The sequence below is a fragment of the Vicia villosa genome, linkage group LG5 (assembly GCF_029867415.1).
Source record: "Vicia villosa cultivar HV-30 ecotype Madison, WI linkage group LG5, Vvil1.0, whole genome shotgun sequence".
NCBI classification, from domain to species: domain Eukaryota; kingdom Viridiplantae; phylum Streptophyta; class Magnoliopsida; order Fabales; family Fabaceae; genus Vicia; species Vicia villosa.
In genome coordinates, this window is record NC_081184.1 from 103,554,841 (window position 1) to 103,565,983 (window position 11,143).

General features: G+C 35.5%; 1 protein-coding gene and 1 long non-coding RNA gene across 5 annotated transcripts; both read right to left on the reverse strand.

Annotated features, from left to right (window-relative positions):
• Positions 1-1,753: 1,753 nt before the first annotated feature.
• Positions 1,754-4,489, reverse strand: LOC131606959 (uncharacterized). 4 transcript variants are annotated; one of them, XR_009285131.1, is made up of 3 exons: positions 4,338-4,483; positions 3,550-4,246; positions 1,754-2,170 (listed from the first exon to the last, which is right to left on the reverse strand). It is a non-coding gene; the product is annotated as an uncharacterized LOC131606959 (long non-coding RNA). The 4 variants fall into 4 exon arrangements; XR_009285133.1 differs by lacking the exon at positions 1,754-2,170 and having other exon boundaries at positions 3,524-3,686; positions 3,762-4,246; XR_009285132.1 differs by lacking the exon at positions 1,754-2,170 and having other exon boundaries at positions 3,533-3,667; positions 3,762-4,246.
• A 2,722-nt stretch (positions 4,490-7,211) lies between these two features.
• LOC131605097 (secreted RxLR effector protein 78-like) lies at positions 7,212-7,628 on the reverse strand. Its single transcript, XM_058877495.1, has one exon. It carries the CDS (start codon positions 7,626-7,628, stop codon positions 7,212-7,214), a length of 417 nt encoding a protein of 138 aa, XP_058733478.1.
• Positions 7,629-11,143: the final 3,515 nt, after the last annotated feature.

Below are 11,143 nucleotides of genomic sequence, written 5' to 3' on the forward strand. Positions count from 1 at the left end.
ATTTGTTCTGATCAATATTCTTAGTTTTGATGATAACAAGGATATGAATTTTGTGTGAGATAATGTGGTACTCTAATACATTGCAATTTCCCTTTCAGGAAATATATAAAGAGTATGCACAAATCAGCGCTCAGAAGCTTTGTCTCAGAAGGTTCAGCATGCAACATCAGAACATGGTCTGGCAAGACATCAGAAGATGGTCAAGGCAGAATCAGAACATGGGTCTATGGAAGCATCAGAAGAACTTGAGATCAGAAGCAGAAGCACTGAAGTTCTCATGGTATCACGCTCAGAAGCACTTCAAGGTCAGAAGACAAGAAGATGCTATGCACCAAGCTGTTTGACTCTGATGATATTCAAATATTTTATTCACAAACATCAGATCAGAAGAAAGTACAGGTGGCAGGCTACGCTGACTGACAAAAGGAACGTTGGAAGCTATTAAAGGCAACGTCAGTAGACACAGTGTGTACAAGGCTCGAGGTAGTTGACAAAAGCGTGAAACATTAAATGCAAAGCTGTACGGAATACGCAAAGCATTAAATGCGCTCAACGGTCATCTTCTCAAACGCCTATAAATATGAAGTTCTGATGAGAAGCAAGGTTAAGAACTCTGAACCAAATTCTGTGAATATTAACTTGCTGAAACGCTGTTCAAATTCAAAGCTCAGAAACTTCATCTTCATCAAAGCTCACTACATTGCTGTTGTAATATATTAGTGAGATTAAGCTTAAACGTTAAGAGAAATATCACTGTTGTGATTATAGCTTTTCAGAAGCATTTGTAATACTCTTAGAATTGATTACATTAATTTGTAAGTAACTAGAGTGATCAAGTGTTGATCAGGATACTCTAGGAAGTCTTAGCTTGTGTCTGAGCAGTTGTAATTAGAGTGATCACGTGGTGGTCAGGATACTCTAAGAAAGTCTTAGCTTGTGTCTAAGCATTTGTTCCTGGAGTGATCAGGTTGTGATCAGGATACTCTAGAAGACTTAGTCGCGGACTGAGTGGAAAACCATTGTAATCTGTTGCGATTAGTGGATTAAATCCTCAGGTGAGGTAAATCACTCTGTGGGGGTGGACTGGAGTAGTTTAGTTAACAACGAACCAGGATAAAAATAACTGTGCAATTTATTTTTATCGTTCAAGTTTTTAAGACTACACTTATTCAAACCCCCCCCCCCTTTCTAAGTGTTTTTCTATCCTTCACAAGCTGTGGAACAAGATATAAAAATCATCTTCTCATAAGTCGATGACTTGCTAGTTACTAGAAATAGCATGGAGAACTTGTCGAAGTTCAAAGAACTAATGATCAGGGAATTTGAAATGTCGGATCTGGGGAACTTGTCGTATTTCCTAACATAGAGTTTTGAATAACCAAGCAAGATATGGCGTTGCATCAAAGGAAGTATGTCAAATAGATACTCAATAGATATAGGATGGATGATTTGAATCCTGCATTCTCACCTGTCAAACCAAATTTGAAACTGGAGAAGAATGGAGAGGAGGACAAAGTCGATGTAACTTTGTTCAAACAAATTGTCGGGTCTCTGAGAAATGTGTGCAATAGACAACAGTTGACTTGATATAGATTTCTCAGTCAGAATGATAAGCAGATATATGAGTGAACCATGGGTGTCGCACGTGAAGTTTGCAAGAGAATCCTGAGATACTTAAACGAATCGATAAATTGTGAAATTTTGTTTCTACGAGATTTTGAAAGAAAAGAAGCTATAATAACTTGCTATCAAATCTGCTGATTGGTGCGGAGATAAGGAAGATTGAAGAAGCACAACTGGCTATTTCTTTCAAGTATTTGGTGCCCAAATCTCATGTTACTCAAGAAAGCAACATGAGGTGGCATTATCATTGCGTGAGGTTGAATATATAACAGGATCTTATGTTGTGTGTCACGCAATTTGGATTAGATCTATGTTGAAAGAGATGGAGGTCGAAGTGAAGAAGCCTCTGGTGCTGGAGATCGGCAAAAAGTTTGCCATAAATCTTGCAAAGAATCCAGTTATGCATGGAATGAGTTAGCACATCGAAGCTAAATTTCACTTCTTAAGGGAAAAGGTAAATCAAGGTATACTTGAAGTGAGGCATTGCTTAAGGGAAGCACAGCAGGCCGACATTTTCACCAAATGATTAAATTAGATTGATAGATTCCTGAAATTGAAAAAGAAATTTGGAATAGTTTAGATCAACAATGATTAGCTTGTGTTCGATGACTTGGAATATATGGGGGTATGTTGAGATATAATCTATGATGTGTAATCCAACCCCAAACCCAAATTAGTTACTTGGTTTGGAAGTTATATATATATATATATATATATATATATATATATATATATATATATATATATATATATATATATATATATATATATATATATTCATTTGTAATTCAGTTTTTCAATACCTCTCTCACACACACAACCCCAAAATGCCTTACGCACTAACAGTTTCATCTCCGGTTAAGCACTTCCATTATTTTTTGAGTGTTTTAAGTTGCGGCAAACTTTGTCATTTGTGTTGAGTTTCTTGTTCTGTGGTCTACACTAGATTATCTGGTCGGCAAGAACAAAATCCTCTTTAAATGGACGGTTGTAGTTGCAGGATTGATGGATGTGGTGAAGCTTTGTTCTTGGGATTGATTTGCTTCGTTTCGAAAAAAACTAATGAAATTCATTGGATTGATTGGTGGTGTAACTTTTCGGATCTTTGTTTATACTTCCGATTCTTTTTTTTTATTTTGGTTGTATTTGAGTTGGAGTACCCTAATATTTCTCTAAATTTAATTTTTTTTTGCTTATAAAAAAACATTCAGACTTTTGAAGGGAATCTAAGATTTGAGCAATATTTTATTCTTTATAAGTGAAAATTTTATTAAAGTGAATACAAGAAGTATTCCAATTCAGAAAAAGCAGTTCATCTTCTATGAAAAGTTAGAGTCTATGAAGTGAGAAGATAGAATTGATCAAGATTGCTGCCTCATTTCATTAAATTCAAGTAAAGATATAGAAAAAGAATCTAACAGAACTATTCTATATTAAGAGGATCTAGTGACACACACAATATATATAGTGTTAATGAACTTTTTGGTCCCTCTAAATATTGCAAATTTCGTTTTTAGTCCCTTCAAAATTTTCCTTTAAGAAATCGTCCCTTCAAAATTTTTCTTCTAAACTATTGGTCCCTAACGTCAAATTTGCTAGAGATTAGCTACGACTTTAGCCACTGATTAGCTACGAAATTTGACGTTAGGGACCAATAGTTCGGAAGAAAAATTTTGAAGGGACGATTTCTTAAAGGAAAATTTTGGAGGGACTAAAAACGAAATCTGCAATATTTAAAGGGACGAAAAAGTTCATTAACCCATATATATATATATATATATATATATATATATATATATATATATATATATATATATATATATATATATATATATATATATATATATATATATATACATATATATATATATATATATATATATATATATATACTTACAGAAATGCTATTCTTACATCAAATCTTACCTCTACACCGTATGTACGGACGACAGTGTTCATGTACGGACGACACTGTTCATGTACGGACGAATACTATTCATGTAAGGACAGATACTATTCATGTGCGGACGTTTATTTTTAATACCTGGACGTGCATTAACCAACTTCATTACTGTATTAACCAAGTTTTTACACTGAATTAGTCAAATTTGATGACTGCTAAAAAATATTTTTAATACCTGGATGTTGCTTTAACCAACTTTATTACCAAATTAACCAAGTTTTTGCACTGCATTAACCAAGTTTGGTGACTGCTAAAAATTATTTTTAATATCTGGATGTTGCATTAACCAACTTCATTGCTGCAATAACTAAGTTTTTACACTGCATTAACTAAATTTAATGACTTCTATAAAGTACTGTTAAGTGTAAGTATTAATATAACAATTAGGTGTATGAATAACATTACTCTATATACTATTATTACCTATATACTATTCTTACGAACTTCATTGTAAGTACATTCATCCATGATAGCAGAATGAAATTATTATTTTTCTGAAAGCAAGTGAAATATTCTAATGAATAAACCCAATTTCATTAGACTAACTTTCTTCCTTTGGTTCATATGCATTCCAGAACTTACAAAAATTATCAATACATTGTACAACCATTGGTAAAATCGCCACTGGACAGTCATTGTCATGTATGCATGGCACACGGGCTGCAATATCAAATAAGAAAAATTAATTGTTACTAAAAATTGATATAATATTGTGTATAAGATAAATTTAAAAATTGCGAAAATAATATACTTTCACTGGCTACAACAAAAAATGGTGAGGAAAAGATGATGAAAGCATAAATAAACATGAGAATTTGAGACATTGTTTTTCCCTAGCATGTAAGAAAATATTGATTGCTTTAAAAGTATAAATTCCATGTTATTTTTTTTACTTTAAATAAATTGTTTTTAGCACTTAGAAGTTACTAAAAGCCAATTATAAAATTTAAATTAATGATAAATATCTCAAATCAACGTGATATGTGTAACTATTTGTTCACACAAATGATCATTCAACCTTAGCAAAGATCTCACCACAAATAATTCTTCATGATCGTCAAAGCTCATTATTTTTTTATTATACTTTTTTAAAACTTTAATGTATTTTTTATCCTTTTATTTTAATCAAAATAAATTATTAGTCTCTCTATTTTTATATTTTGCTTTTTAATTTTAGATGAAAATTTTTTGGCCCCTACATTTTTAATGTGATGTAATTAATGATGTGGAAATGATTTGAAAAAAATAGACAACATTAGAATTTCATTACTCAAAGTAAATAATCAGTAGACATATGTTATTACATGTATTAAATAAATTACTAATATTATGGATAAATTCTGAGTTTATTTAATAATATTATACTAGGAAGTAGGAAAGCATAATGAAGGGAAATATGGTCATTGAGCACCAAGAATGTGTAAGCATAATGAAGGGAGAATTGGACTAGGATGCAAGTTTCATTATCTTGCATATAAAGCTTCATTTCCCACCGTCACCATTGATTGAATCAAGAACACGAGCAATGGCTGAAATTAGAAGTATGGATTGAAAAACTTGGAAGGGAGGAGAAAATGACAAGAAGTTCAAAGACAAAATTGGAGAAGAAGAAACAATTTCTTTTCAAGCAAACAAGCAACATGATTTCCATCTCAAACCTTCAAGGTGAGTTTTCTTAGGATTTAATATTTAGTTAGGTTTAGGAAGCATGATATACTAAAATTTGAGAGTTAGGTTACTCTTAAAATTAGAATCTTACAACTATAAATAATATATTTTATGATAAAACATTTACATTCACCAACAAATAACTAAGATCTAAATTATTATTATTATTTTTTTAATAGACAAGAAATCTATTAAAAACGGAGTATTTTGGGATACTCAACCCATATTACAAACACGGAAAAACTCTACCTCCGAAAACAAAGGAGAGGGAAAGAGTTCCAAGTGTAAAAATTACAACCCTGTTTTATAGAACAAATTGAGGAGATCCAAGTCCACGTTCTAAACACTATGGCGGACATACAATTATCGAAAGAGGGAGTGATGAGATTAAAAATACAATCGTTTCTCACTAACCATGCACTCCAAATCGTTACCAGCCAAACAACACCTAATATATTCCTCTTAGCCACTTGAATGATCTTCTCTGCATGGTAGAAATAGGCCTTAATATCCTCCACAGACAGAACCATGTCCTCTCCTAACCACTTACAAACAGAATTCCATATGTTTTCCATGAAAGAGCATGATCCAAAAAGATGGGAAATAGTTTCATCATGTAAGTGACAGGAGACGCAAAGATTATCGTTTGAGTCCAACACAACATTACGTTTGATGAGTTTATCTTTGGTTGCTATCCTATTCAAAATAACTCTCCAGCCAGAGAAAGACAACTTAGCCGGAGCTTTGGTTTTCCACAAAAAATTCAAAGCTTTTTCAGGATGGCTTCATCAACCATATCTCCTACATTTAACTCTGCTGAAATTAAACCGAAACAAGATTTAACGGTAAACGTACCTTCTTCCGTCATCTTCCAATTGTGACTATCTTCAGAATCCCTGCTCAGCTCAACCTTGGACAGCATCTCCATAAGATCATCATGATGCGCCTGGACAAACGGATCAGCACTGTCCACCATGGTTTCGAGGTTCCAACTCCAATCTGAACCGTGCCAAACTCCAGCCTCTGCTACACAAACAGACCTGTTCCTGGCAGCAGCAAATAACACAGGGAATGCGTCCTTTAAAGATTGATTTCCCATCCATTTCGATTGCCAAAACGCAGTGCTCTGACCATTGTTCACCTTACTCAATACAACATCTGTGAAATCATTATTACTAACAGAATCAGAGTACTTCAATAAAATCAGATCGCGCCACCAAATTGAATCGTTTCTTTTCAGCTCACTATCTTCTCCGCTTAACACTTTAACTACTATGTTTCCATATCTTTCTCTTAAACTGCTATAACAAACCGCCTCTTGATCGTTAATAATTCGCCACTTCCATTTATTCAATAAAGACAAATTTACAGTCTTCACGTCCCTAACTCCAAGACCACCTTTCTCCTTCGGACAACAAATTAACTTCCAGCTCACCCAATGGATAGATCGGCTGCTATCACTACCATGCCATAAAAAATTGCTTTGAATTTTCCGGATTTCTTTGATCACTTTAGATGGAGCTTTGTAAAAAGATAGAGAGTATATCGGGACAACATTCAAAATAGAATTAATCAGTAAAACAAGACCCGCCATATTTAGATGTCTTCCTTTCCACGATGACAATTTAGCTCTCAATTGCACAATTAAGTCTTTCCACATAGAAACTTTTCTCGGGCTATCACCAACTTTCACTCCTAAATATTTGAAAGGTAATTGATTAATATCACAATTCAAAAAAACAGAGCCCGCTTCCAAAAGCCAATCGCTAACATGAATACCATAAATCTTGCTCTTAAAGAAGTTAATCTTCAATCCTGTCATCATCTCAAAACCCCTTAACATAGACTTCATCATCCAAAAGTTATTACTATTACCATCCGCCACTAGAATCGTATCATCCGCGAATTGCACTATGTTAATCTCTTCTTCTTCATTGATCTTGAAACCACTATAATCTCAAATTTCCACCGCCTTCTTCATTAGACTCGTTAATGCCTCAGTAACTAAGACGAATAGAAAAGGAGATATTGGATCTCCTTGCCGTAATCCTTTCTCCACTCTGAAATCCTTTGTTGTGCTACCATTTATGATAATAGAAGTATGACTTGAAAATATGCAACTTTCCATCCAGCTTAGCCATTTAAGACCAAACCCCATTTTTACCAACATGAAACGCAAGAAATCCCAACTTACACAGTCATACGCCTTTTCGAAATCCACCTTCATAACTACACAGCCCCTTTTCTCTCTTCTAGCCATGTCCATAGTCTCGTTGATCAGTAGGACCCTATCTAGAATGTTTCTCCCAGGCACAAAAGCAGATTGGTTGATGGAAACTAACTTGCTGATCACTCCTTTAATACTTGCAGACATGATTTTGGATAGAATTTTATAAAGGCTTCCCACAAGGCAAATAGGTCTGTACACATTTAAAGATTAAGGGTTAGAAATCTTAGGAATGAGTGTTATGAAAGAAGAAGTGCACGCTTTTGTCAATCTAGCATCTTTGTGGAAGTCAGCCACGAATTTATGAACATCTTCTTTTATGAATTCCCAGCATTTCTTAAAGAACTCAAGGAAAAATCCATCAGGCCCTGCACTTTTACTTCTGTCGCAGTCCCAAACAGCTTGTTTCACTTCATCCTCCGTGAATGGTCTGTCGAGCCACCGTTGGTCCTCCTCACTAAAACTCCTAAAATTCAGATCAGCCGGAACCAGTCTACTCCCATTATTTTCTTTAAAGTATTGCTCAAAATGTGATTTCACTGCCTCTTTCACTTCATTCACTCCTTCCACTAAACCATCACTCCCCATAACAGCAGAAATCACATTTCTTTGTTGACGAGCCTTGATCGAATTATGGAAAAACCGAGAGTTTCTGTCTCCTTCTTTAAGCCAAAGCTGTTTTGATTTTTGTTTAAGCATAAGTTCCTTCAGATTTAACGTATTCCAAATGTCGCTAGAAATTTTGTACCTATCTTCTACCATGTGCAAGAGATCCTCTCCATGGTGTTCTACCAGCATTCTGTCAAGATCATTCAAGTTTTCTACCTTCTCGCAAACTTTTAAATCAATCCAACCGAAGATTTCCTGATTCCATTTTCTGATTTTCGGTTTCAATCTTTTCAGTTTCTCATAAAGCACATAATCCCCTCTGCCTCTAACTTCAAGTTTCCTCCATTCCTCCTTGATAAAAGGGATAAAACCTTGATGATTGAACCAAGCATTATTAAATCTAAACAGCTTAGGTCCCCAGTCGATCTTCCCGATGTTTAACCAAATGTGACAGTGGTCTGAAACATCCCTAGCACCCACCCTTTGGTCTATGATATCCCAATCTTCTATCATCTTGTTCGATACTAGAAATCTATCAATGTGACTCATAGCCGTTACATTTGCTTTAAACCACATAAATCTGCTCCCGATACACGGAATATCTACTAACTCTATAACTTCTATGAACCTCCTAAACTCAGCCATGTTACGATTGTTATGCACATCTCTAATTCCCTTCCTTTCCTCCCTGCTACAAACCTCGTTGAAATGCCCTCCCAAACACCATTCAATATTACTACTACTCTACTTCCTCCCAATCAAATCTCTCCATAATTGCCTTCTATCTGAAGCGTTACACGGCGCGTAAACATTTACTAAGTTATACGAACCCTCTTTCCAGATTATATTAATACCAACGTACCCATTACCTATGAAACTAGAGATAACGGAAACAGAACCTTTCTTCCATAAGATTGCCATACCTCCAGAAGCACCTTGAGAAGATGAGGCAGTCCACTCCACTTCTTTGTTTCCCCAGAAAGAAGAGGCCATAAAATCTCCAAATATGCCCATTTTCGTTTCCTGAATAAAACAGAAATCAAAATTACCAGATTGGATAATAGTGCTCACCCTTCTCCTTTTTACTATACTTCCACCTCCTCTGATGTTGAAGGAGACTATATTCATCGATTCCTATTGAGTTTCGCCATCTTTGCCTTCTTTCCTTCTTTATCTCTGAACTCCATTCCTTCCACTTCTTTGATGTTAGAATCCCTATCCGCCCTGCCTACCACCCCCAACTTTGAAAATGTTCCCCAAATTTTCTGCCCAACTTCAGAGTAATCGTTCCGCTTTATTTTCTCATTACACCTCCAAACTTTTGAATCAGTCAACGAATTGTGAATGTGGAACGAGCTGTTTGAGATATCTTCAATATCGTTGCTAATAATTTTGGTCGGAAAAGATTTAGATTTAGACCCTTCGATTTGATCAGGAACCAGGAAAGCGAAATAAGACGGTCTAGCATTAAACCTTTCCCCTAAATTCACTACAGACTTCCGAGAAGGAAGTTTTTTTTGTTTGGGTAAATTTAAATTCCTACATTCACCATCAAAGGAAATTGGGTCTTCTAAAAAAAGCCTGTGGTGTCGTTTTCTTTACCTCCCCGTTTCACTTGGGAGGACGGCACGCTAGACCCTTCACGCGAAATTTGGAAGGAGAATGCGCCCGTGGTGGGATGAATTTTATTTCAGTTCTTCCTACGATATCACACGAACTTTCTTATTTGTCCTACGAGTAGGAAAGGGAAAAAAAAGATCTCAACTAAACCCTAGGAGTTTGCTAAGTGTGGGGATTTACACCTAGACTAGAAATTCTGGAGTCCGGGGGGTCGGTTATACATAGGAAAGTGTTTAAACACCCTACATATCTGTAGTACTCTACAGGAACCTTCTCTGTGTCATTGTGATTGTGTTTGCTGCTAATGATTGGGAAAGTTTCTCCTTTGTGTTAGGAGAGGGAATTTGAATTATTTAAAGAAAGACAGACAGACTGACTATTTTTGGTATTTTATTAGCTCGCTGAGATTCCTTGTGAACCTCATGCCTACATATCCCTAGTGGAAGTCAGAGCTTAATGTAGTTCGGGGAACTAACTAGGGAAATTAATTGTTTTTTTTGGTGCCTTGCTTGAAGCTCAAGGTTGAAGCTTGGAATTAAATCTCTGTTTACAGTAAAGAGACATGAAATCATCTCTGCAGAGAGGTATTTGTACTATTCTACCACAAACATTTAAAGGAGTGACAGAATAACTGAATTCATTTCATTCAAGAGGGGGACCTTACTTGTGTGTGCAAGTATGCCAGTCAGATGCCTCTTAAATGAAAGAAAGATGCTCGTCCAAATTAGGGAAAGTGTACAAGTCTGGGGATGTGCCAGAGCATGTCTTTCAGATTCCTAAATGGGAGACTTTGATTGAAATTGAAATTGAAATGTTTGTTTGTTTGAATGTGGTAGAGTAGTAAAAATATCTCTCTATAGAGATAAGCTATGTCTATCTACTGTATAAAAGATTTGAATTTAGCTGGCTTGTATGAGGCCCAAGCTTGAGGCTTTTTGATTAATTAATTATTGACTCTGGGAGATGACTCCACTGGGGATTAATTACAGGGTATTTTAGTGTTCTGTATAAAGCCCAGAATTGAGGCTGACTCTACTTAAGGAGACTCTATTTGTGTGCCTTGTACAAAGCCCAAGGTTGTGGCTAACTGTTGAGGATAATTGAATGAATGACTCTATTTTATGTGCCTTGTACAAAGCCCAAGGTTGTGGCTAACTCTAGCTAGGGAAAACATTATTTTCTGCCTTGTACAAAGCCCAAGGTTGTGGCGGACTCTTAAATGAATTAAGTATGGATGACTATATGGGGAAAGATCCTAAGTGTTAGGAATCTTTGACACATGAAAGATATGGTTTATCTGCCTTGTACAAAGCCCAAGGTTGTGGCTACTAAGTGATGAAAGACTCACTGGGGAGACTCTATTATCTGCCTTGCACAATGCCCAAGGTTGAGGCAGACTCTTGACAGGGGAGTTTTATTGTTTGGTGCCTTGT